General features: G+C 55.9%; 1 protein-coding gene across 1 annotated transcript; it reads right to left on the bottom strand.

The window, feature by feature from the left end:
- Nucleotides 1-1,186: 1,186 nt before the first annotated feature.
- Nucleotides 1,187-25,579, bottom strand: BCORL1 (BCL6 corepressor like 1). Its single transcript, XM_068697417.1, has 14 exons — nucleotides 25,448-25,579; nucleotides 17,995-18,133; nucleotides 16,562-16,652; nucleotides 13,757-16,300; nucleotides 13,251-13,416; nucleotides 12,931-13,011; nucleotides 12,305-12,727; nucleotides 9,083-9,312; nucleotides 8,763-8,969; nucleotides 8,505-8,671; nucleotides 8,171-8,316; nucleotides 7,362-7,439; nucleotides 3,664-3,817; nucleotides 1,187-2,840 (listed from the first exon to the last, which is right to left on the bottom strand). Exons 2-14 carry the CDS (start codon nucleotides 18,078-18,080, stop codon nucleotides 2,564-2,566), a joined length of 4,650 nt encoding a protein of 1,549 aa, XP_068553518.1. The 5' UTR covers nucleotides 18,081-18,133; nucleotides 25,448-25,579; the 3' UTR covers nucleotides 1,187-2,563.
- Nucleotides 25,580-25,606: the final 27 nt, after the last annotated feature.

Raw genomic sequence — 25,606 nt, 5'->3', positions numbered from 1 at the left:
CGCTATTCTCGATTATTTGCACTGCTTTACATCATGCTTGCACCGTGTCGTAGCACGGTGGTTCAGCAGGAAACCTCGCCGTGCTCTTGGGGCAGGGACAAGAGCATCTCCAAGAGCCGTCTGCCCCCTTGATTTCTGAGACACAGCTGAGGCTTTCCTTCAGACCTGCAGGTCAGGGCGTTCCTGCTGGCAGTGCTTTGCCTCCGGGCATTGCAGAAAGCCACACTGGCAACCTTCGTGCTACTGTGGCAAAGGCAGGGGCAGGTAAACCAAGCTGCTCAGCCAGGGTCTTTCTCCACGCTGAATTCCTGCTGCTGGAGATCAGTTCTTGAGCTTTCACCAGCAAACACCTCGTGTCGTTTTCTGCTCTTTTACTCACTGGGTGGCTACTGCAAAAAAAAGAGTTCCTTTCTCCTTTGCCACCCGGGTCAGGGATACAAAGGCTTTGCTCTTTCACTGGCACTTGTGGGAACCTCCCCTTTAGCCGAGCTGGTGCACGTCCTGGCACAGAGCGAGTTTGCTTTCTGTGCCAGCAAACCCATCCTTGGGGAGCCTCCCTCCGGTATTTTCTCAGCTCTCAGGGGAGGGACCACTGCCGGTATCAGCACCAGAGCTGCAGCCCAGAAGGGACCACAGACGCCGGGCAGTGTGTGCACAGCCCCTGCCCTCGTTGACACAGCCACCTGAAGCAGGGCCGTGCAGTGGCACCGTAGTGCTGTTTCCTTTCAGGTTTTCTTGTACTGGCTGGGGTGCAGAGGGATGTTCTCACCAGTGCTGACCCCAAATCCCTGCACGAAGCTGGCCCTTGCAGAGCCCGGCTTTTCTGCAGCCCAGCTGTAGGGACAGCCCCTTTCCACAGGTATCGAGTTCTGGACCAACTTTTCTTGGCCAAACCACGGCCCCTAGGGCATGGCTGCACCGTGCAGAACAACGTCCCTGCTTCCTGCAGCCCCCAGCCGAGCCTGCCCTGTGGCTGATGGGGACAGCAGGCATGGAACCCACCCCAGCCCTTGTAGGGGCAGCAGCGTTTTCCCCTCCCTAGCATCCGGCTGCCCTCTGGGAGGCTGTGGGGCAGGAGGGCCCCCAGGGGCTGAGAAGGAGCTGGGCATCCCTCCCTCCGCTTCTCCCACAGCTCCTCAGGGCACAGAAGGAAGCAGACATGGGACAAAGGAAAAGAGGCAAGACACAGGGGGCCTGATGCAGGTTTTTTCTGTACAGAAGTGTTTTTGACACCACAGCCTGTTGCTTATAATAAAACAGAAATCAGAAAGAGCAGCCAGAATACACACCCAAAGGCAAAACCCCTCGGCTTAAAAAAGGAGATGCTGGGCCCCTCAGGGAGTGGAGGCCAGCAGCTGGGAGTCCAAGGGGAAAGGGTACACCTGCCCTGGCTGGGAAGAAACACAACACAAAGAAAAAACAAACAAACGAAAAAGAAAAAAAAAAAGAAAAAAAAAAAACAACACCCATTGCTCCCGCTGCTGAGCAGGGGAGAGCCAGAGAAAAACAAAAACAAAAACAAAACAGATTGTCCCGTCCTCAGAGTCCTGTTAGCACCTGTACAATAAAACTGTACCATCTACCGGGAGCGGAGCAGCCCTGCCCCGTGCCCCTGTGGCTGGCACCAGCGCGCCGTGCCCGCTCTCACCAGTAGAACTGCTCCCAGTGACACAGGAGGGGCCGTGGAGTGAGGAAAAGCCAAGCAGACACAGCGCAGGGCAAGGGGAGGGGGGTTCTGCAGTGGTGAGAGACCCCAGGGGGAGACAAGCTGCTGGAAGCGTGGGGTCTGCTCGGGGTCGCAGGCTGCAGCTGCCTCCGCGACAGCCGACGGGGACTGAGGGCAGCAGAGGGAATGAAATGCGGGAAGGAGCCTGGTGAGAGGACGGAGCAGAGCGGCTGGCTCTTGGCTGGCAGGTGAGAGAGTGCCTTCAGCAGAAGCTGGCTCCGAAGCTAAGAGCAGTGACTGTCCCCAGGCCCTCAGCCGAGGTGTGAGAGTTCTGCAGCTCAGGGGCTGTGCTCCGGGGGAGCGCCAGCCATGGGGAGTGTTGGAGAGGGGCCGGAGGAAGCCCTCGTCCCGTAGCCCGCAGCTCACATAATCACAGTGATACAGACTCAGCAAAAACAAAAGGAAACATTACAAATTAAATACTAATTAAATAAATACTATGGAAGACGTTGGGGGCAGGGAGGAGGGCAGACAGAGAGGCGCAGTTCCACAGGGTCAGGCAGGAACGTGCAGCGGCACCCACTGCCCTGCGCTTGCAGAGCTCGAGCTGGTCACTGCCCCATGAGCTCCAGCCCACCGAGCCCCACAGAGAAGGCTTCACCTCCTGCTGCTGCTGGATGGGGCTGCCAGAGAGCTGCAACCACCGCTGCTCATCACAAAGGGACCCTGGGAAGTCCTTGGAGGCGAGCGTCCTCTCGCCCCAGCTGGCACCGAGGCACCGTGAGGAGGAGGAGGACTGGCTGGCCAAAGACTCGGGTCCCTGCTGCTGGCGCTGAGAGGGCTGCTTCCCGTTGGTCCTTATTATTGCCTTGTAATGCAGGGAGCGACCTGCCCCCGTCAGCTGCTCCAGGCCTCATACTCCACCGCCGAACCCAGCAGCTGCAGCAGCTCGGGCTCGTAGTGCACCAGCTCCACTGTCTCTGCGGCACCCTGCGCTGGCTCGGGGCTCTCCTGCACCTCGTCCTGAGCCAGCACCTGGCTGAGGGCGACCTGGCGCTGGAACTCCGCCCTGGGCAGCGTGGCGACCTCGAAGTGTGGGAAACGGGCCTGGAATATGCGGGAGGACAGCTTCAGGCGCTTGAGCACGTCGGAGAAGAGGAACCAGTTGCTGGGCCTGCGAGGACAGCAAGAGGATTGTGTGTTAGGGGATGTCCCAGCAGCACCCCCAGTCTGCAGTCACCAGGGGCTCCATTTCCCTTCCAGCCATTTCTCCTGGTTACCGTACTTGTCCCAGTGGCTGGGCAGAAATTATCAGGAGTAGAAATTTGCTAGACAGAAGAGAGGCATTTTTCTCGCTCCCTCTTCCAATTCATCCTTCTCCCCTCTGCAGGCCAAGGAAATGCAATAGCCGTCGTGTCACAGGAGAAGGGAGGAGTGCCCCAGTGCTGTGACCTGACTCAGACTCTCATGACAGGAAAAACCATCTTGTCAGACCCATCAATGATCAATGCAAGCTACTGCTGACTATTGCTGCAGAAACCTTTTCATCAACCAACTGGGGCTTTACTCAATAAAAAAAAATAAAAAAAATAGATTTAAAAACAGTCTATGCCATGCTTTCTTATGAGATGGCATAAGATAGGGAGTGTGCCACAAGAGGGTTATCCTGCCTCAGCAGCAGCAGCTTGCTGCTAGTAGGAAAGCTGTCCTAGTTCCGTGCCTCTGTGTCTCTACATGTAGAACAAGGATAAAGGTAATTTCATCCATTGGCAAACTCTGAGATCTACAGGACGGATACGTAACAAGCTAAACTCCACACTACCTGTCTCCTTTGCAGCTTGGGCTCTCAAGGGTTTCCTCAAGCACGCATTAATTTTCAATACCTGAACATTTCACATTACCCCCAACCTGGAGGTTAACCCTCAGGCCCACGAGCCCCCTGCTATTGCAGCATTAATGTCACCCAAATTCTCTCTGCTGCAGGAAAAGAGACTCACCCGCGAGACACTGACACCTGGAGGTTATAGCTGGGAAGCAGCGGCTTGTCTGAGAACTCAAACATGAAGTTGTCAGGATCTTGCTCCTCTTCCTCCTGGTCTGAACTTCCCGGAGGGTTGAGCAGAAGATCGCATCCAATGGTATCTTTCCCCTCTGCAATAAGCAAAACAGACATTGGTATTGCTCAGTTTCACTCTAGCCAGTGCTCATCACCCCCTGGGGCATAACTCCGGACCAGCTACCAGCACAATCCCACACGCATGGCCCCACAACACCACAAAGTTTTCAGGGCTTTCCAGCCCCTCATCTTGGAGAAACTCTCAAGAGTACAAGGCTGCTCCACAGGGTGAGTGAGTTATGTAGGAAGAACATCTGACATTATAGCGACCTTCAGGATTACACTGATCCCACATGAGACAAGGGACTGCCTGCTGGCAAGATGAGACACTTTGACTTGGCAGGTATTTTTTGGGGTCAAGCACACACTCCCTGTGAAACGGCCTCAGCTTTCACCCCTTTACTAGCACAGCTATTTGCAGCCTGGAAGAATCTGTACCAGCCAGGAAGGAGGTGAGTGTACAAGATGCTTTGTCTGCACAGATCCTATAAAAGAAGGCACTGCTCTCTGCTCGACTACTCTGCCACCCAGATCCCACTCTTGACAACTGTCGGTGGGTTATCTAGAGGTACATGCCAGTAACTGTGGCTAAATAAGGACTGCAAGACTGTGCCACCAAACTGTGCAGCAGATCTGAAGCTTACTAAAACAAAGCAACAGTAAGTATGATTTCATAGATTTCTGGCATAAAGCTAGCTTTTCTAGGAGGTTTCTGAGCTCCAGCAGGATTTGCTTGCACGTGTCGAAAAATAGCTTTCTGCCTGGGTTTTATTAATAAAAGGTATGAATAGTCTTGGGTTTGCAGAGCCTGCTGAGATAATATAGGATAACTCCAAAAACTTCCAGAAAATAGAGTGAAGATTTAACAGAGCAAAGTAGACTAAATGTGCTGGTAAGCAAATAAACCAATCACGCAAAAAAAGTTCAAGACCACATATGAAAGAAAAGGCTGCCAAAAAATCTTACGGTGTGCTGCATGAGCAAGATCCAGGCACCATACTGCTCTGCAAATAAACGCAGCACCTAGCAGGAATGTTATGTTAATACACAACCTACAGCTGGTGACGGGAGATGTATTCACACATGGGTCTCAGGAAAAAATTAAATAATGTCTTGGTCCTGCCAAGGAAAAAAAACATCCTTAAGAACCAGAAGAACTTCGATCTTCAAAAGTTGTTGTAGAAAAGGGCAAAAATAAGTGATGTGAATATTGCTCTGGTATCACTGCTAGGCAAAGCTGAAATGCCATCGCTGAAAAAAAAAAAAAAAAAAAAAAAACACTTTTCTTGAACAACTTGGGAGAAAAGAATTAAATGCATTGAATGTGGCAAAAACAATGGCCCAACATCTCTCCTGAAAACTGCTCACACTCAGTCCTGTCTGTTAACCTGAGTGAAGGCTGCTGACGAACAAGAACATCCTGTGCCACCACAAGACAGGGATAATCAGGCACAATAATGCTAGTCCCAGGTGCAGAACAAAACCCTGCGGTGGGACTTAGTATCGTGAGCTACAGGAACATGAAGTGTATGATGCTGACGAGCTTACCATACCCAGACCTTAGAGATCCCACACCCTCGTTTGTCTCATTTTCCTTTGGCCCCCAGAGATTTGCAGATCTAAGGGAAAATGCAGACAACATTCCTGCCTCAAAGAATAGAAATGGATCAAGCAGGGGCCAGGAATTTTTCCTCCATCCTGAGCGACATGTAATGATCCATGCTTCAGTGGGTGGCTCTGATGGAAAGGGAAACTTTGGGTCAATTACTCTGCAGCAGGTACCTCGCTGCCCTGGGGAGGCAGGAACCAGAGGTGACTATTGAATAAAGGATTACTTTCCAGCTGGGTCCATTCCTTGCTGCATCTTGCCCCACAGACTCACAAAAGCAAGTGAAAGGGTTACACTGGAAATGCTCCGAGCAGAGAGGTGAAAGGAAGGACAGTAAGACTGACCATCTGACAGCAGCGTGCTACGACTTCAGGTTGGGATCTCTGCCTTCCTCTCTCTGAGCCACAGAGGGAAATATAGCTTGTGTGATATCATGTCATTGCGTTTCAGAATATTTCGTGGTCCCGTCTCTCTTGGGATCATCAGCCTCAGGTCTGGGAAGAACCTAAGTTCTCCCAAGTGCTCTGTGGAAGTAACCGTTGAAGTCTGAAGCACCTGAGATGCATCAGCCTACCCAGCAATGGAAAGATCTTTCCACTGGAGTGAGGCTGAAAAGATATTTCTCAGGAATTGTATAGGCAGTTTAATGCTGGATTGGTCTGACTTGTTAACCAACTTCAGGCAGCACGGGATAGAAGGAAGACAAAGCCTGATAAATGGCACCGTGTGAATGACAAGGACCCAGGAGACACCCACAGCAGACAGGAGCTAGTGTGAAGCCCCACTGGAAGAAGCAGGATGTGTTTTAACAGAGACCGTTGTCTTTCTCCACCCTCAGTGAAGAAATGCTCTGAGGAGCTCAACTGAGGTCTAGGGGAAGGAAATGAAATGCTGTCCCCCGTGCTTCCTGCAGCACCCTTTCACATATTAGCCAAGCATCTAAGCAAGTTCCTTGTGAGCAGTGAACTGCCATCACTGATGGCACCCCAATAGCCCTCATCCCCCCGAAGGTTAGCCAGATGAAAAAAAAAAAACAAAAACACACACACACAAAAAAAAAAAAACAGGTAAAAGGAGCTTTTTTTTTTTTCTCCACACAGGACAGAAATGTTCAAAGGTATTCACATCTATGCTATTAGGTATGCAAAAAGCAAAACCAAGATGGCACATTCCAAAATTACTTGCACGTGGTATTGGGCCTCCTACAGGGCACAAGAATTTGACAGTGTACAATCTCACACCAGGATCTTGAGGAGGAAAGGACACTGATGAATGGGGTACAAGCAGATACTCAAGCACGTAAGCTCTCTGGGCAACCAAGAGCTCAGCATGCTGTCGTAAATGATGACAGCCACTCCCTTACCCTGCAAACCACACAATTTCCTTGTTTAGCTAAGAAATCCAGGTAGGAATCAGTGATAAATCAAAAGGGGTAATATCTTTGAAATACTTAAGGCAAAGAGAAGCAACTTTTCTTTTGGTCAAGAGGATTCTTCTTAAAGGATTGTAATAGCTTCAAGTATTAGAAATCCATTAGAAATCCAGAGGAAGGAGGCTGTGGTTTTAACAGTTTCTTTGGCCCAAGGTTGCACCTAGGGGTGAGCAACTAAAATCAACAGCCTTTTAGCTTGGCAGCAAAAATAACCCAAGTCTCTACGAAGGACTCCGAAGTGATGATCTATCATCTTGGAAGTGGCTGGGAGGGATTCCACAGAGGGAATCACCAGCAGCACGTGGAGTCTAGTCTTGCTCACTGTTTGCAGCCTGCTTAGAAGGACCCCCAACATGTAGTTTCCCAAAGAAAAAATCCCTTTCAGGAGCACTGGGAACTCTCAGCATGCAGCATTATGTCAAGATAGCTGAGATGTGATTTGGGAGGGAAGACAGAACCGAGTGAACGATGCGTTATTTCACAGACACAGTTCTCTCTGCTCTGCTGCTGTAAATTAAATGGGATTGACTGAACTCACCGAGTACAGAGCTGCTGTAGAAGTCCCATGCTGTTTGAGGATCCCCATCAGCGCGCCCCTGGAGATCCAGAAGGTAATCTAAAGTGGAAAATTTGAGATGATTAATGCTTATCTACTGGTCACATTGTGATCCTGGCATACATATCCATTGATTCTGGGTAAGATACATCATCTTTGTTGCTTTTCCTCTGCTGCAAAGTTAGGCAGTACAGCAGAATCTGAACCATAACTTACTTGTAAGAAGGGTACTTTCACTCGGGATAATACAGCATTGCCCTGGCCCAAGAACATGAAATAGAAGCTAAAAGGGGAAAACAACTGACAACACTACATGGGCTGGAAAGGTTCTTAGAGTCATCTCAAGTTCAAAATTGCATCACCAACATGTGCACATAACATTAAGCCTGGAGGAGCACAGACAGAAAACTGGCAAACAAGACTTTTTAGAAACTGGAGATTTTCTACCTTACATTTATCTGGGAACCACCACCATTTACTCCATCTCTCTCTTCCTCACTGTTGTGTAAAGGCCCTGACACTCATCTTACTTCTATTTAAACAGTATAGAAAGACATTGCTGTTATTCTTGCCTTGCACATTAGAGGTCAAAAAGTGGCTTGTCTCTTATTTGGTAAATGATATATTTGTCTATAATTAAAAGGTGGGTGGTAAAAACATAAACACAACAGGACAGAGCTAAAATAACTCAGCCACTGACTGCTCAGGCACTTCTAAACCCTTCAGCACCCAGACTTGGTCCCTGTATGCTGCCACACAGAAGCACTGCCACCCCAAGGCTTGGCACCTACCGCAGAGGAAGCGCTTCATCACATCACTGGTGGCAAGCTTCACAGCTGTCTGCCCAGAGTAAGTGGCCAGAGTGGGATCAGCACCATAAGAAAGTAGAAGCCACATGGTTTCCAGGTTGTCATTTGCCACCGCATCATGGACAGGCCTGCAGGGACAGGAGCATTATCAGAAAAAAAGGAGATACTGGAGGAGATTGCAAAGCAAATTATCCATTTTGGGTTAAAACAGATCTAGTGACGACTGATAGATCTTCCTGATAAACACGTCCTGCTGACTGCCTCCAAACTTTTTGGTGCTTCCCCAGAAGTGCCCCCTCCCCTCTCCCTGACTTGCCTTGTGCCATCCTGCGCACTGCAGTTCACGTTGGCGCCGTGCTCTAGCAGGATGTGGAGGATGTCGATCCATCCCCGCGCACAGGCTTCGTGCAGAGCTGTGTAGCCAGCATTGTCACGATGGTTCACGTCACTGCTCTTTTTCTGCAGGCAATAGAGCACCACATCCTACAGGAACGACACCGTTGCAGGCCTGGTTACACGCAAACCAAAATAAGGCAGCACGGTACACAAAGCAGCCAGGGGCACCAAAACTCACCTTGTAGCCCAGGCGAGCTGCTCGCTGCAGAAGGGTCTCCCCTGCATTTTTGTTCACTATCAGCCGCCGTGCTTCAGGAGGAATGTGCTGGGCCACAGGCAACTCAGGGGAGTTCCCTGGGCTGACACAATGGGATTTACAAAGCGGCCACGAGTCCTGGGGCTTCTTCGGAGAGCGCATTTTGGGCTGGATCCAGCATCCTTTCACCTGGAGAAAAAAAGAAAAAGGAAAAAAAAATGAACACAACTTCTTAGCACTTGCAGGCACGGCTCACAGACAGGAAACACCCTCTCATTTCTCCCCCCCAGTTCAAGCCATACCTTCCCCTCATCACAGATTCCTGCCAGGTGTTTGGTTTTACATTTGCGTTTTCCTGATGGTTTCTCTAGCTCTTCTTGGACAGGAGAGCTGTCTGAGCTCTCCAGGAAAAAGCCATTCCGAAAGTCTGCGTGTCCTTGAGATTTTCGGGGGGACGGGGAAAGCCTGCTCCTCAGCTGTAGCTCTGTGCCTTTACCCTGCGCAGACTCCTTCTGCTTCCGGTACCTAAAATCTGAAGGAGAAATGGGAATGATGGGGTTTCTGTAGGTACAGGAGCAGCAACCAGTCAAAACAAACCGCTCATCTCTGATGGCCACACACCCAGAAATCCAGACCACAGTAGAGGCCCCGTAGCATGACACAAGCAGCAAATACGCAAAGTTTCCCCATCAGAGATGGACTCAGCATGGACACAAGAAGCACAACAGCAGACAGCCACCCTAGTCTGAAAAGACCAAACCTGCTGAGGTCTGGGACTCTCACACAACTCACTGAGGTTTTTCTTTAGAGAACGCAGTTTGTCAGCACGCCTGTCAGCATGTAGTGGGGTAACTGCACGCTTCCCTCCTATCTGCAAGGCTAAAAGCAGAACTCAGATGGGATACCCCTTAGAGAGAACAGGACATCCAGGAGGCGTCCCCTTTTTAAGCTGTCCATGAACAGTCATGGCCTACAAAACCAGACCCTACCTTGCCCTCTCATGTCTTCCCCTTAAGCAGGGCATTAGGGTTTCAATTTCATACGCATGGAGGCAGGAAATACTCGAGTGCCTCAAGGGAAATCCGGGCTTTCCTTCCTTTCACGATGCAGAGCTGCAGGGTCCTGTTCATCGTGGAAGGACATGCAATCTGCTTCACTGAAATAGCAACATCCCATAGCAGGGGCACGACAGCAGTGAGAAAAAGCATGGAACCAAAAAGCAAAGCCCCGTGACCAAATAACCACCCTGCCACGAGCGATAACGTACAGCTCCCTCTGCTGTTTCTGAACAGTGTCTAAATGAAACAGGTTACAAAGGAAGGGCACTGTGCAGATCGAAGGAGAGCAGAGGCATCTGCATGCAGCTTTTCAAAGTCAGAGTCTGTCAAACATGGCTCTGTCTATGGCTTTGGGCACTTTGTGAACAAAGCTTCATTTCTAGGTGAAGAGCTAGGAAATGCCCCTGCGGGTTACTTCAAGGGATCAAGAGGGATAATCCTCAGAAACATAATGCTTGGGTCTGTTAGGGACACTGCGTGAATGACTGATCCTGCTGCCTCCAGCACCAAGGCAGGTTTTGTAGGTGTCCGGGAGCAGCTTCCAAGTCACGCTAAGGCTTCACCACATCAATCACCACCAATAACTTCCACTTATATCTTGTTATTGCTAGGAACCAGGCTCTCCTGCAGAAAAATGGGTTTGTCCATGATACCTAGGTAGACACAGACATAAAATCTTGAAGCAAACACGTCTCAAGTACTACAGGCTGTTCGGGCCTGCGTGTCTCAGGGTGACTGGAGTGGCAGTGGGGAAAGGCAACCAGAACAACTGAGGAGTGCAGAAGCTACCTTACAAAAAAGCTGGGACTCCTCTGCCTGGTGAGAAGGCTGAAAGGAGGTGGCCGAAGTTTGTAAAAATCACAAATGGGTGGATCAGCTGAATGGAGAAATCTTCTTCACACAGTCCTGCTGTGCAAGGCTTAGGGGCACTCCATGAAATGAGTTAAAAAACACGGCTTTGCACCGCAAGGACAGAACTTCAGGGCTTTGCTGCCACCCAGGGGTGGTGGAAGCAAGTATCAGCAGGACCTGAAAGGATTCAGACAAATTCTTGGCCACGAGGGCCATAAATTAACTACAAAAGGCCTGGTTAGGGACAGCCCCAGTTTAGCTGCTCTGAATGCTGGGGAATCCCTGCCAGCTGAAGCCTGGCTAAAGCTGTGCTCGGTGCTTGCCCTGCATCGCCTCTGTGCTTGCTGCAGTCAGGAGAAAACCATGGGCTAGACAGACCCTGACAGCAGGTTGGACGTTAAGGCTGCAATGAAGCAAATGAAGCAATGGCTCTAGGCCACAATTTCCAAATCTGACATAGAGCAGCACGTATATCTAAGGACCAAACAACCAGTCTGTAAGAAAAACTGGTTTCTGGGCAGAAGACAGGCACTTTTAAGATGTGTGATAAAGCTCCGGGAGAAAATTCTTCCAAATGCTGCTGCATTCAAACTTCTGTGGGCTCTTTTTGGAACAGCCTGCAGTGGGAGACAGCCTGAGAGAGTCTGGGAGAGAACTGCAGAGATGCCAGGAAACCCATCAGAACTTTGCTCCTGATCACACAGCATAAAGCTAGGCTAGAGCAGAAACAGCTCGGGAGGACACTACTCCTCGTGCCTCATCAGCAGTACAGCTTCTCTTGAGGGCTGATGATCTGAGCACTAACGCTGCGCAGCAGACAGCAGTGGTTGTGCAGCCACTACATCGCTTCTGAGGGATGAACTGGGGAGCTGGCAGAAGTGCTGAGACACCTGCCTTTTGGTGGATCAATCCCATCCTTACAACGGCTTCAAAACGCCCCTGCAAGGGCAGAGAGAAGGGAGGACAGAGACTGCTAGATCTCAGGGGAACACAGATCACAGATTTCGTTCTGACCACGCGGTTGGGGCAGTTAGAGAAGAAAATGTAAGAGCGGAGGTAGAGCAGGAAGCAGGACACGAGCAGGTGGCACGGCTTTCTCCTCAAGGCAGAGCTGCCAACACAAACCACAGGGGAGGATTTTTCTGTCGCCTGCAAACACTCTGGCTTTGTTAATCCTTACGGTCCTTGGTACAAGCTTGCAAGTGAAGTTAATGAAGCAAAACAGAGCACACAGAAGCCTAGTTGAACCGTGATGGTCCTGTCTCCCTCTGCTTTAGCTGAGAACATCGAACACCACTCTCAGGGGTCCATGCTTGTCCAGAAATGTTTCACTGTGCTACCTCGTCTGATCCCCATCTTCCCATACCCTCTGTCTTAATCTGAGGGTGAGATCAGTGTCTAATTAGCCACATAAGCTGACGTTTCACGCTCAAAAATTTACTGCAAACACTTCTGAAAGAGATGATCAATTGAGTGGCTCACACTGTGGACATCAAGCCCATTGCTCTGATTGTGCTGACAAAACCCTGTAATTATTTAGAGGGGAGAAAAAAGGAAAAAAAAAAAAAAGCCTTGGGCCCTGGCCTGGTACCAGAAACTCTTCCGCTTTTGTACCTGCTTTGGATTTTCGCCTCCTGTGGGGGAAGCCCACTCGTTCTTCCTCTCGTTCAGTCAAGTACTCCCCTGTCTGGTATCTCCGACTTTTCTGTCGTCTCCTTTTCTTTCTTTTGATGTGGCTGTCATCCTCCTCCTCATCGTTGGGCTCCCATAGCTGCCTGGGTGCTTCCACTCTCCAGGGCAGCTCCCGGGTTCTCCTCGCATGACAGCTGCTCCTCTCTGACAGAGACCTGTCCCTGGCCCTGCGACTGTGATAGCGTGATGCTCGGTGGGATTTCCGCAGCTTGCGACGTTTCAAGGACGTCTCTTCCTCCTCCTCTTCCTCCTCTTCTTCCTCATCCTCCTCCAACAATGGTAAAATGCCTTGGCCAGTCACATCACACTCTCCCATCACGCTAGCTGACGAGCCAGCAATGCTTCCTGCAAGAAAGCGCAAATTCTAGCTGACAAAAAAAGCCAAGATCTCTACAAGAAAACCAAAATGTGAGGCAGGACAGAAGGCAGGCACAGGACTTTGTGAAGAGGGAAACGCTCACAATCCACCCGGGATGCCAGTGACCTGCCAAGGAGGTGAAGCGCCCAGAAGGGCTGCCTCAGTGCCTGGGATCCTGGCACCAACTCACCCGACTGACTGCGTGTCCGGCTGCTCAGCACCACCGGAATGAAGTCCCGAAAGTTGTTCTTGGGCTTCTTCTCAAGGCAACCTGTGGGGAAAACCACCCCTTGAGGAGAAGCGCCACAGATCCCTGCACACACATCTGCTGGCCTGGGACGGGCAGTCCAGCAGCTCGTTTCTGCTCTGTTTAGGAACCCAGTTTGTGGTAGGAAACCACCAGCTCCAGAGGCCATTCTGGAGACCTACAGCTCGGTCCCACAGCACCAAGTACATCCCAAACCGCCGCAGCCTGACCCTGCAAGAACACACTGCCTTTCACAACAGTACCTTCCTCGTGGCTGTCCCCACGGTGTGCCGGAGATGGGAACTCTGTCTTCGCTGGCCTCCTACGCTTACGCTTTACCCTGAGGCTGTTGTGATCCTTCACTGATGCCAGGCCAGTTCGGCCTTCTCGCTTGCTGAGTTCGTGCAGATTGTCGTGGTGTTTTCGCCACTGTGAATGGAGGACACAGACTGAAGCTTGAGCTGCTGATTAACGGTGCTGGAGGAGCAAGGGAGAAGGGACAAAACACCGTCCCCCGCTCATCATGCTGGTGCCCTCCGGCATTTCTGACAACCCAGATCCATTTTTGCTCTCAACTGCCCACAGATACGGGGTATTTCAGACATGAACCCACTGCCAGGCAAAGCCAAAGAGCACGGGCAGAAAGCCCTGTGCTCTCCGCTGCCCTCCCCCGTGAGAGCTCCCCTCCTCACCCCCAAGCTCACCCGCTAACCTCTGCAGTAACCCACCAGCCCCAGCCAATTCCCCTTCCTCGCAGCCCCTCACCCACCTTCCGGCCGTGCGCGTTTTGGCTCCCCGATTTGCTCGGGGACTCCTCGCCATCCTGCGCTTTGCACTTCAGTCTCTTTTGCGCCTGCCTGGCGTCCCCGTCGTGCTGCCGCTTGGATTTGCAGCGCACGCTGCCCTCTTGCTTGATCTGGCCCACGCCTTTCAGCTTGACCTCGGCAAAGGCCTGGGGAGCAGCCCCAGCTCGCAAGCAAGTCACGGATGCAAAGGAGACGTCGCACTCCACCCGCTCCTTCTTGACCCTGCACAGATCCACCTGGCGCACGCACTGGAGGGGCTCTGCAGCTGGCGGCTGCTGGGAGCCTTCGCAGCCCAGCTCCTTGCGCTGGCTCGCCGCAGGTGCCTCTGAAATCCCCCGCAGGCTCTGCTGCCCACCCGCGGGCAGATCGTGGGACAAGTAGGCTGCTAACACTTGGTTTTTAGGCTTTGCATCCGACTGTTTGAGGCTACAGCTCCCCTGGGGAGTCTCAGTCTGTACACCGCCCTCTTTGCTGGAGTCAGCTTCTGGGCCATCGCACTCTTGACTCTTCTGAGGGTTGTCCACCTTCCCCTTTCCCCCCTTCCCATCCAAAGCGGTGGTCTGAGGAGACGGACCTGCATTCAGCGGGGCTGGATTGGCCTGCTCCTCGCAGAGCTTGGGCAAGGCCCGGCAGCTCTTGCCCTTGGAGGCAGCTTCCACGGGCGGGAGCCTGGGCAGCCCCTCCGGCAGGCTCTGGGCTGCGGCGCTCGACTCCGTCGGCTGCACGCTCAGGAAGGTCGGGAGCTCGCCTGCACCAGCTGGCTTGCAGGAGCTGCTCTGGTTCGGGGGCAGCTGCCCTGTCGTGGAGATGCCAATCGAAAGCAGGGGGGTTTGATGATAAGGAGACCAGCCAAGAGGCAGGAGCTGAGGGTTGGAGGGTTTTCCATTCACGGGGCAGCGCGGGTACACACTTCCCTGGACGGGGTTCCAGGTGGAGATGTCCTTGGACTGACACAAAGGAGCTCCCGGAGTAACTCTGCCGTGAAGCCTCCTGGCAGGATCCTGCTGTTTCTCTGCTCCAGCTTGGTTGGCTTTCTTCCCGCAGGGAACCCCGGTGCTTCGAGGCTCTCCCTGGTCAATGATGGAAATAGGCTCCTGCTTGGGAAGGTGGCGCGGGTCCCTGCTGAAGCTCACGCCGGGGTCCTTGCTGAGCAGCAGGGAGGCAGGCACCGGGTTGGCGACGCCGACGTAGGTGCCCGGAATGGTGCTGATGAGCGTGGTGTTCTTCACCCAGGAGCCCTGCTCTCCGTTCCGCAGGAAATCGGGGAAGATGACGAAGGGCGGGGTGGCGCTGAGACACGAGGTGACGCTGCTGCCCGTGCTTTGTGCTGCACGCTGGGACTTGGACAGGACCGTGGTGAGAAGTGCTTTGCCGCTGGTGTGCACGGGCGTGAGGATGGGCATCGGAGGCGTTTTGCGCTGGCTGGGCGGAGGCAGCTTCTGCCGATTGGACTTGGAGGAGAGATCGAGCGGCATCTCGCTGCACTCCGGAGAGGAGACCATCTCGCGCTCCAGCTGCGGAGGAGACTTCAGAGGAGAGACTGAAGTAGCGGTCCCCGGTGCATGCGGCTCAGGCGCTGCCGGGGCTCTGGCGTGCGTGCCAGTGCCAGAAGAGGGAGCAGTGCTTCCGCACGATGCTGCCGGTGCAGGCTGGCTGGGCGAGAGGGAAGGGCCAGCTGTGGACGGGGGAGCGCCCTCGGCAGCGGGCTGGGCACCACTTCCACCTGAAGGTGAAGAGCAGCTAAGCTCCACGGACACCACTTTGGCATCCGGAGCCAAGGGCCTAGTGACAGAGAAGGTGTAGGGGTAGGAGCGCAGCTCTGGGGAAGCAATAATGCCTGGAAGGCAACGCTCGTGTAGGTAAGAAGGCAGGACAGGGAGGGTGAGCGTGGACGAGACCCCTAAGGTGCTTGGAAGCGTAGCCACAGTGAGCGGCTGCCCGCAGCTAGGTGGTGGGATGTACACTAGCGACTGGCTCGGGCTCAGAACTGTCCCAGGCTGAAAGGACAGGGGCACTTTTTGCATAGCAGGGGCCTGAGATGTGGGAAAGCACACTCTACTCAACGTAAAAGTAGCAGGGGTGGAGGCTGAGGTGTTGCAGCCGGAAGCAACCACAGACAACGTCCCTTCTGCCAGCACTGCTGGCCCTTGTGCTCCAGTGCTCAGGGTGGTTTTCTCCTTCCCAGCAGGCTCGCTCTCTGGAGCCGCAGAGCAGGCTGGAGGAACGTCAGCCTGCTTGTCACTGGGAGGATCTGCAGGTGTCCAGGCAGCATCAGCACCACTGCTCTCCTGCTCAGCGGCTCTGGGGATCGCAGGCTCCTGCCCTCTGCCATCCCCCTGGCTTGCCAGAGGGCCCTGGACGTCATCTTTCACAGTCTTTCCCACACACTCTGCGTTCGGGTTGGGATCAGGCGGCTGCTCTTCCAGTTTGGGTCCAAGCTTTTCCTCCACCTTGCCGTCTGCATCCTGGGCGCCGCTGCCATCACCGCTGACCGCTGTGAGCTCCACCTGCAACCAGAAGGGAGAAGATGACCCTGAGAAGCTGTGCAAGCTGTTTCAAGCTCCTAGCGAGGCAGGCAGGACTTTCTCCCCGTGTCCTGCGGGCAGGGCTCAGGAAGGCCACGCCAAAAGCTCTTTCCAGCTTCGAGCATCGCTCTAAGTGCACCTGGGTGCATCCCTCTGGAGGGGGGGCCTGCAGGACCCCTTGGGTAGCTGTTCCATCAGAGAAAAGGCCTTCTCCTGCCCCAGATGGGCACACAAGGAGCTCACCTTGGACAGGCTGCTGCTGACACAAAACTCTTGAGACCCCAAGTGCTGGGAGCTGCTCGTTTTAGACTCCTCATCAGAAAGGGGGGCTCTCCTGGGGGAGGAACAACAACCACAGCGTTACCACACCCGGGGCCGACCCCAACACCCCCCGCACCCCGTTATTAGTGCCAGCAGAGCAGCGGGCGGGCAGCAGCAAGCAGCGTGCTCCAGCTGCTCACCGGGGCTCCGAGCGGCACCGGGGCCGGGCCCGGGGCCCTGCTTCGGGGCCGAGGCGGCTCCACCCCGGCGGGCAGCGAGCGAGGCGCCAGAGGGCGCCCGAGCCCGGGCGGCCCAAGGAGCTGGACAGCGGGCGGCCGCCCCGCCCGGCCCGGCCCGGCCCGGCCCGGCCCGCGAGGCCTCGGCTCCCCGCAGCCCCCGTGCCCGTGCCCGTTCCCCACGGGGGAAGCCGGGGGCAGGTCCCAGCCGCCGGCCCCGGGCCCCGTGGGCTGCCCCGAGCGGCCCCTCGAGGCCGGCTGAGGCGCAGCGCGGCCGCCCCCCCCCCCCCCTTCACCCGCCCCCGGTGCCTCCACACAAGGGCCGGGGCCGGGCGGCCCGGTTGGGGCTCGGAGCAAAGCCCCGAGCGGTTGAGGAGAGGTGTTTGGAGGGCGACGCCGTCCTCTGGTTGTTATCTGAGGGCCGCAGACGATCCCTGCCCGCGCTTCTGCCCCAGATGAGGCTGGGCTCTTCCCTATCCCGCTCTTAGGGCTGGCGCTGGGAGGGCTCGCTGCCAAAAGCCTCCGCTGAGGAAGGCAGGGAGACAACAGGCACGCGCTGCCCGTGAGCCTGTGAAGCTTTCCAGGCTCTGGCAAACGTTCTGGGTGTGCGGAGCCTCCAGGAAGGCACCGACCCATCGGTTTGGAGAGCAAAAGCGAGCCTCGATCGATGCTGCCTCCGGGCCGCTAATCCTCCCTCAGCTCCTGTGTGGTAGTGGCGTGTCACCGCTCTCCCACCTGAGGGTTAGGTCTGCATGACCCCCCCTGGGTCACTGGGAGCTCTTCTTAGTAGCTTGGCTTGCGGTGGGTCAAGCCTTTCACAGAATCACAGAATTTCTAGGTTGGAAGAGACCTCAAGATCATCGAGTCCAACCTCTGACCTAACGCTAACAGTCCCCACTAAACCATATCCCTAAGCTCTACATCTAAACGTCTTTCCCTTCAAGCCTCTTTCCTTTCCCTTGCGGTTAAGGGCACAATTCTGACGAAGCCGACGGCGTGCACAAACAGCACAGCCCCGAGACCCACCAGTGCAGCCAAGGGGTCCTCTGCAGAGAGCAGAGACCTCACCCCTCGGCCCGATCCCCTACTAAAAGCAGCAGCCCCTCCGGAGCCTCTCTCCCAGACCCCTCGCTCACGTTCTCCACCTCCTTCCCCCGGCAGGCCACCCACGCACCTCACCTCTCCTCGTTGAGGCCACACATGCGAATCCGCTCTGTGCTGGTCCAGTTGTGCACCCCGCTGTAGAGAGGTGCTGTAGAGATCATGACAACTGCTCGTCACCGACCAGGGCCTGCTGGGGCTCGAGGGGCCACTCTGCCTACAGAGAGAAAAAAAAAATAAAATAAATAGAAAAAGTGTAAACCAGAGGCTTGGTAACTCATGCCAGGACGACCATTCAACCACGGTTATCCCCGTTGTATCATCAGGCAGGGTGGGTGTAACGTGCGAGATGCTTCAGGGCTGGAAGGCGACTGGAAGAAATAAGCAGTGCCCCAGGACGGGATCCACAGTCCGCCCATCCTCTTAATCAAAGATCTTTATTGCCCAAAAGCCTCCGGCTACCACCTCGCGAGTTTCACACCGGTGAAACCTCACGCACGGGCGTATCCTTTGCAAGATTCCCCCGGTTTTCTTCCCGCTCCGGAGGAACCTCCAGCACAGGACAGAGAGCCTCGAGACAGATCTTCGCCCACGACGATGACGGCCTGGTCAAACACGGACACCCCCGAGGCTTCGTATTACTTCGAGAAACCAGCATGTGCCGGGTTCAACGCGGAAAAACTCAAACGAGGAAGCAGCTGAGGAACCCGAGGCGGGGGGCAGAGGCTTGCCAGCAGTGCCATCGGACGTGCCGTGGTGCAAACACCTCCACGCCTCGGCACAACAGCACCTTCTGTCGGGAAGGTGCCGGTATTCAGCGGAGGTACGGGGTGAGGAGGGGGGGGAGGAAAACACGAGGAAACACAGAGACTTGCGAGCATCCGCGCTGCACCGTCGGCTGGGTGGAGCTTTCGAGGGAGGTTATCGCAGCCAATCGTGCAGCGCTGGGTGTTGGAGCATTAAGGCAGCTTTGCTGCTGAAGTCGTATCAGGGAAAAGGCGAGGAAAAGGAGGAGAGGATCTACGGCACGACGCAGCTCGGAGCCAGCAGGGACTGCCTGCAAACGGCGGAGATGCTGCCAGGGGGGTTCCCGATTCCGATGAATTGTAAACACGTGAAGGGAAAGCAGGCAAAGAGGCAGAGGGGTGTTCTTGGTGCAGCGGGGGAGAGTGGGAAGAGGCTAAAAGGGCCACGTGATCCCAAATCTCCGTCAGTTGTCTTTTCCCTGACAAAATCCTGGCGACACAAGCTGTGAACAGGACAAGAGGTGGCTCGCACGATCCCTTTATGCTGAGACCAGCTGCAGAGGGACCGTCAGGCCGAACTGACTGCACCCCCTGGCCGCAGCTGCTGCCAGGTGTCCTTGCCTAAGCCCGAGGATGCCAGTAGGGATCCTCTGAAAATGGAAAAGAAAGGCCAGGCGCGTAGGAGAAACGGGGGCAAGGTGCTTTGCTGGCTAAAAAAGAAGCGACGGACACATCTGCACGTACGAGCGAGCAAAACGATGGAAAGGGGAGCCACGAGAAGAGGGGGGAAGCTACTAAGAGGCACGCTGTAAGAAGGAAGAAATACTCTATCATGGAAGGGGGAGCTGGGCCAATTCTAAGGCAGAGAGCAGGGTCATACCCAAAGAGAATGAGAGGTGGCTTGGAGCAGGAAGGGGAGGAGTCTTTCGATGCTTGGAGAGAAATGCAACATAAAGGAAATAGGGGAACAAACAATCTGCGGGGATTTCACCATCTTAGGCTAAACTGAAAGAAGGGGAGGAGAAAGTTTCTGCCCCTGAGCACAGCGACAGGACAGCTGTTTCGGGAGGACTGGGAAGGGACCTTCTGTGCGAGTGGGAAAGGGGACGCACGCGGCTGCACGACGCAGGACAGGAGTTTGGAGGCAAGCTGAGGCATCAAAACAAGCAGGGAACAGGCACGGCCCAAGAATAGGTCTGGCGAGGGAAGCGGTAACAAGGCAGTGCACGGGGCTGGGAGAAGGGACACGTTTTGAGCACTCGAGTAAGAGCCGGCCAACAGATGAGGCGGGATGGCCACGAGAAGAGAGCCAGGGGGGCACAGCCACGGAGACGGACGCCGTTTCGTGAATTCTTGGTCTCTGCCCTCTACGGATGATGCGGGAATCGTGCCAAAGACACTCCGCAGGGAATGGAAAAGGAACAAGGGAAAAAAAAATAAAAGGAAAACCAAGATTTCGAGTATGAGAAGGGATAAAACACGGGGAAAAGAGCAGGCACGTTCTCAAACACGGACTGGAAGGAACGGCACAAGAAGAGCATCCTTCAGAGCACCGACTAGGAAGGTTGTGCAACGCCGAGCCAGAAAGAGCAGCTGCAGGGTGCCTGGATCGAAGGAGACTTGTAGTTGAGTCAACACAAGCAAGCCCCTCTTCTACGCTAGTTCAGCTTGAAACGGCTGTAATTAAACCAGGAGAAACCCCTTGGAGAACACAACTAGGGCATGGGTTCTCCTACGTGCCTTTGAGTAGCAGAAAGCACTGCAGCCCTTCTCTCCCTTCGCCCCTTCTACCATGACACTGAAACCGTGGGGTGCCCCGGCAAACTTGACCAGGTTGCTGATCTGTGTTTAAAAACAGATATTTTATGTTTTTTTCCCCCTGGCTGGTTGGGTTTTAACCCATCCTAGCTCAGGTTCACCAGGAGGGAGAGAGGGCACAGCCTGGCACAGGATCTGTTTAATCCAACACCTCTGCCAAAAGAAGTGTGTATGAAACCAGTCTTATTTTGATTTAGCTCAATAGGTGCCCGGCCAATTCTAATTAACTCCAAAGAAAATGAGTTTAGAGTGAAATAAGACCATCAACATCACATTTTGCACGGAGAGAGGCTCATCGCGTGGAATTAACGTTCGTTCACCTCTCCAAGCAAAGCGTGCTCTAGGAATTGCCAGCAAGAAAGGTGCTGAACACGTTTGTCTTCGACAGCAAGCACTCAGAGAGATTTTCAGGGAAACGAACGCTAATGAATTAACTTCATTAAAAGCATAGTAATTTTTTTTTGTTATTTATTACGACAAAACCCCTTGCTGCTCTGCAGATGGACAGGAGGCTGCTATGCAAACCAGTCTGTGCCGGGCTCCAGGACCAGCGAAGCATTAGGTGTCTTTTTTTGTGGTAAAAGCATGCTTTTGCTCAAGTTAACTGCACACAAAGTCCCCTTGAATTAAGTCAAGACTTAACCCAAGGCTGAAACACAGCCAGACAGTCCATGGAAACAAGTTTCCTGAGATGAAGTTCTTTGGGAACAGATCCTTTCCCGTAATTATTATAGGGAAATCCTCCTCGCCCAACATCCCAGCAGCACCGAGGCAACGCTAGTTGTCAAAGGATGGCCAAGCTGAGGCTGGCAGGACAGGCTGCTTTTAACTTTTTTTTCAATCTCCATGCCGGGCACTGTTAAAAATCACGCCTGCTCCTCACCCTCAGGGATCCTAACTCGAGCTGCCAGGCTTCCTGACTAAGTTTCTGACTGCGACGCTGCCCCTCACCCTGGCATTAACGCGGCAGAGGTGCGGGAGGTATTTGTGAAGGAAAACGGGTTTGCAAATGGGAAATAACAGCGCAAATAACAGCAATTCCCCAGCCAGCCCAGCTCCCCGACCGGCTGCGATGCTCAGCCCCTCCGCTGCTGGTGCTGGCAGGCACCTAGGCCAACTTCTCGGGGCTACCCCCAGCCACAGGTAACACGGGGTTTGTCTTCTTCCCGATCAGGGGTCCTGATTTCAGTGCCCCCGGCCAGCCGGAGCCGTGATGCTGACCACACTCTGCCCCTGCAGTGCCTTGGGTGCCCCCAGGCAGCTACAGGGCGGCGTTTTTCCTCCGTTCCTCACAGAGACAGCTCGCACCAGCCACTTTGTCATGCTGCAAAACTCATTCAGCTTTAGGACCGTGCTGTCTTTACTCCCCCAACAGGCTTTTTATGTATTTTACCGCTCTCTACATCTCCAAGCATTGAAATGGCTCGGGTTTTAAGATGCTTACCTCTCCTCTCCTCCACCCTAGCACCAGCTACGTGCCAACCCATCGCTGCTGTCTCCACTGTGCCTTTCCTAGGCCAGGTAGGAGCTGACAGGCACCAAAAGAGCAGCAGCCAGCCTCCTAAAACCTCCCAGCTGACAGCACAAGGCTTCCCTCTGCTCGGGCTCTGGGCAGGTAGGAGAGTGCCACGCAGCGCCCTCAGGCAATGCGGGGCTACAGGTGCCAGCAAGCTCCCCCCAGAGCGAAGGGCAGCTCCAGCACCACACCGCTCTCACAAAGCAAACCTCACGAGGCCAAGGGCAAGCTCTGGAGATGCCACTTTGGGTCACTTTGAGCAGACAAAGAGATGCACCCGGCTGGGGGCCGAGCTCTTGACAGGCACGGCGCAACGCCGCCCGTCGGCTCTGCTTCCCCGCCGCATAACTGGGACAGCGGCGCAGAGAAAGGGAAGGGAAGGGAGATCTGCCCGTCTGAGCGTACTGGAAAAGTCCGGCGCATCCCTCTGCAGCAAGAAATCATCGGGAGGACGCAGTCGCTGGGATTTCCAAGGTGCTGTACAGCGCGGCTGGCCAGGGGGCACTGTGGGAGGCCGGCAGGGATGCACTTTGACCCTGGAAACACACCCACGGGAGACACCTTTGTAACACTCCTTTCCCAGAGAGGAGCAAAACCCAGAACGCCACTTTTTCCCCCCGTGATGAAAGCGTAAAACGGTGTCAGCTGCAGGGAAGCCGAGCGGGACTTGCCGTTGGGCATCCGCCGCCTGCAACCCGCTTACTTCGACGTGAGCAAAGGCAGGGGAATGAGGAGGAACGTGCCCCTGCTGCCCCTCGGTGGGGCACGTGTGGGTCAGGAGGAAACGATCTGCACCAACAGGGACAGTCTCATTTGCTCACGATAGTTTGCTCACTTTGGCAATCTTCGTTGCCATTAGTAACACAGGCTAGAAAATATATATATATATATATTTTTTTTATATATGCAATTGTCAGGCGTCCATTTGAGGGACACGGGTCCAGAGCAAGTGCCAACCGGAGCGCTGCCTGAAACGCATCCGCAGAGATTCAGCCCCAAACGGCGCTTCAGAAAACCCCTCCAAAGAGAACCGCGTGCAAAAAAAATAAAGAAAGAAGTAAATCGTGATGGTCCTCTCCCAGGACGCACACAGGGTATCATATGCAAAATTAAAAAAAAAAAAAGACAGCGCTTTATTGTGCGTTTCTCACAGAGAGGTCAGAAATTGTGGCCAAACTGACAAGCAGAAATTGCTGGGAGAACAAAACCCAGCGGGGACAGGGCTGTCTGCCTCTGCTTGGGTGGAAGCAGAGGGAGACAGAGCCCGGCCCCGGCAGCAGCCCCGTGCTGGGTCTGGTCTCCCTGCACAGCCCCGGACCGCTGCGGTGCTGAGCCAGGCTTTGCCCGCACGCATTTGCTTAAGCTGCTTTAAAGACACAGTAACGCCGTAAGCAATTATAAATACTCGGCGCGATGAATTGAGGGGGGAAAAAAAAATAGAAAGAAAAAGAAAACCCATCCCTGCGTAAAATAAAAAAAAAGTTTGTTGCGCATCAAGCGCTCGGTGAGTGGGATGTCCCAGCTGCCGGACAGCTTCTGTCACTAGAGCCTGACTTGCTCGAGGCGATGGGGCTGTCCCACGAAAGCCCATCCTAGTGGATTTTAAAGGGATGGGGAAAAAAAAAAAGCCACTACATGTGGCTATCCGTAAAAGGTTTTGGAAACCGCACCTGGAAAGGCCCACGGCGCAGCAAACCCCACAGCACCGGAGCCCAGAGGTGCCCGTGGTGGCTTCCTCCCGAAGGCCAAACCACGGCAGGGCCCGGAAACCTTCGCAGGAATGCTTTTTTGGGGAACGGGCGGAGAAGCAGCAAGCAGCACGCTGCCTTCCCCGCTGCGCAGCCACCGGGAGCGGCTGAGCTGCACCGCCGGCGCTGCGGGACGGCACGGGGCAGGCTGCGGGGTGCCGGAGCCCTTTCGCCTCGCTCGCTGCCCCTCCGGCTCGGGCAGCGTCCAGCGGAACAATGGGGTCCCCGGCAGCGGATGCAGAAGGAGAGGAGCGACTCGGCAAGGACTCGGAGCGGAGCAGCGCAGGAGCAGAGCCGCAGGACTCCCGGCGATGCTTTCCCGAACGGGTTTCACCCCGCGGTCAGGCGAGGACACGGAATCGGCTCTCCGAGCGAACCGCCGGCTACCGGCACGCCGCCGGAGGAGTTGGGTTTTTTTCCTCTCCGGCAGCAGGAAGCGCCTCCTCCCGGTGCCGGTGCCTCTCCCGGTGCCGGTGCCTCTCCCGGTGCCTCTCCCGGTGCCGCCGCTCACCTTGGGCAGCGGGGAGCGGGGCGGGGGCCCGGCCCCTCCCGGCCCCTCCCGGCCCGCGATGCGCTCGCCCGGCCGCGGAGCCAGCGCCGAGCCCGCCCCGGAGCTGCGGGGCCCCAGCGGCGGCCTCAGCCCCGCCACAACCGGGCGGGGACGGAGTCCGGGGCTCGGACCCACCCCCCCCCAACACACACACGGCCCCGTTCCCGTTCCCGTCCCCGTAGCCCCGCGGGGAGGCCGGGCCCCGGCAGCCGCGGCCGGGGGTGGGCGGCGGAGGGGAGGGAGGGAGGGGAGGGAGGGGGGGGCTCCACCCGGGCACTCCGCGGCCCCGCCGCGGCCCAGGCCCCGCCGCCCCCGGGCCCGTCCCCGGTTCAACAGTTGGCCCCGGGGCCGCTCGCCGCAGCCCCGGGCAGGGCCGTGGGGGGGCCGCAGCGGGGCAGCCCCGAACATGGAGCCGCGCTGCCCCCGGGGAGGGCTCCTTCCGCTAGCGGGGCCGGGCCGGGACGGGGACTCCGCCGCCGGCTCCCGGTAAGGGCGGAGGAACCGGGAACCGGGAACCGGCACCGGGCACCGGGGCCGGCCGCGGGGCCCCCACGCCGCCAAACTCTCCGCGAGCGCCCGGCGCCGCCGTCCCGGGTGCGCCGCGCCCCGCCCCGCCCCGCCCGGCCCCCGCCGTGCCCCGGGACCCCCCGGTAGCGGCAGGTGCCGATCCCGGTGCTATACCCGGTGCCTGTCCCCGGTCCCGGTGCCGATCCCGGTGGCGGTGCCGCGGCTCCAGGCTGGGCACGGGCACGCGGCGCCGTCGCGGGGCAGGGAGCGGAGCGCGGAGCGCGGCGGCCCCGGCGCTGTCACCGCCCGCGGCCCCCGCCCGCCGCCGCCGTTCCCCCCCCGTTGTCCCCCCCCCCCCTCATCCCCCGCCGCCCGCCCCGAGCTGTCCCGGGACCGGTTTCCATGGAGACCCCGACCGGCGGGGAGCGGGGTCGGGACGCCCGCCCCGTCCGCCTCGCCTCGCCTCGCCTCACCCCCCCCCCTCTCCTCCCTTCATCCCCGGTGCCCCCCCCGCTCCCCTCCGCTCCCCTCCCCAATTCTCCTCTGGGTCGCTGAGGGCCGAACGGGCCCGGGGGTGCCCGTGCGGAGCGGGGCCGGGCGTCCGGGGGGGGTGGGGGGGGGCGGTGAGGGGGCGGCGGGCACGCACCTGTTTCCCGAGCCGGGCTGCGGTGGAAATTGGGCTGAGGAAGCGAGCAGGGCCCCGTGGCCTCGGAGGCGGGGGTCGGTGGGACCCCGGCGCGGCGGAGCGGCGGCGGCGGAGCCAGCGGCAGCGGCAGCCGGAGTGTGAGGGCGAGAGCGAGCCGCC

Source organism: Anas acuta, chromosome 13, assembly GCF_963932015.1.
Source record: "Anas acuta chromosome 13, bAnaAcu1.1, whole genome shotgun sequence".
Taxonomy (NCBI): Eukaryota; Metazoa; Chordata; class Aves; order Anseriformes; family Anatidae; genus Anas; species Anas acuta.
Note: the sequence above shows the minus strand (reverse complement) of the source record. Positions and strands in the feature narration are given on the sequence as shown.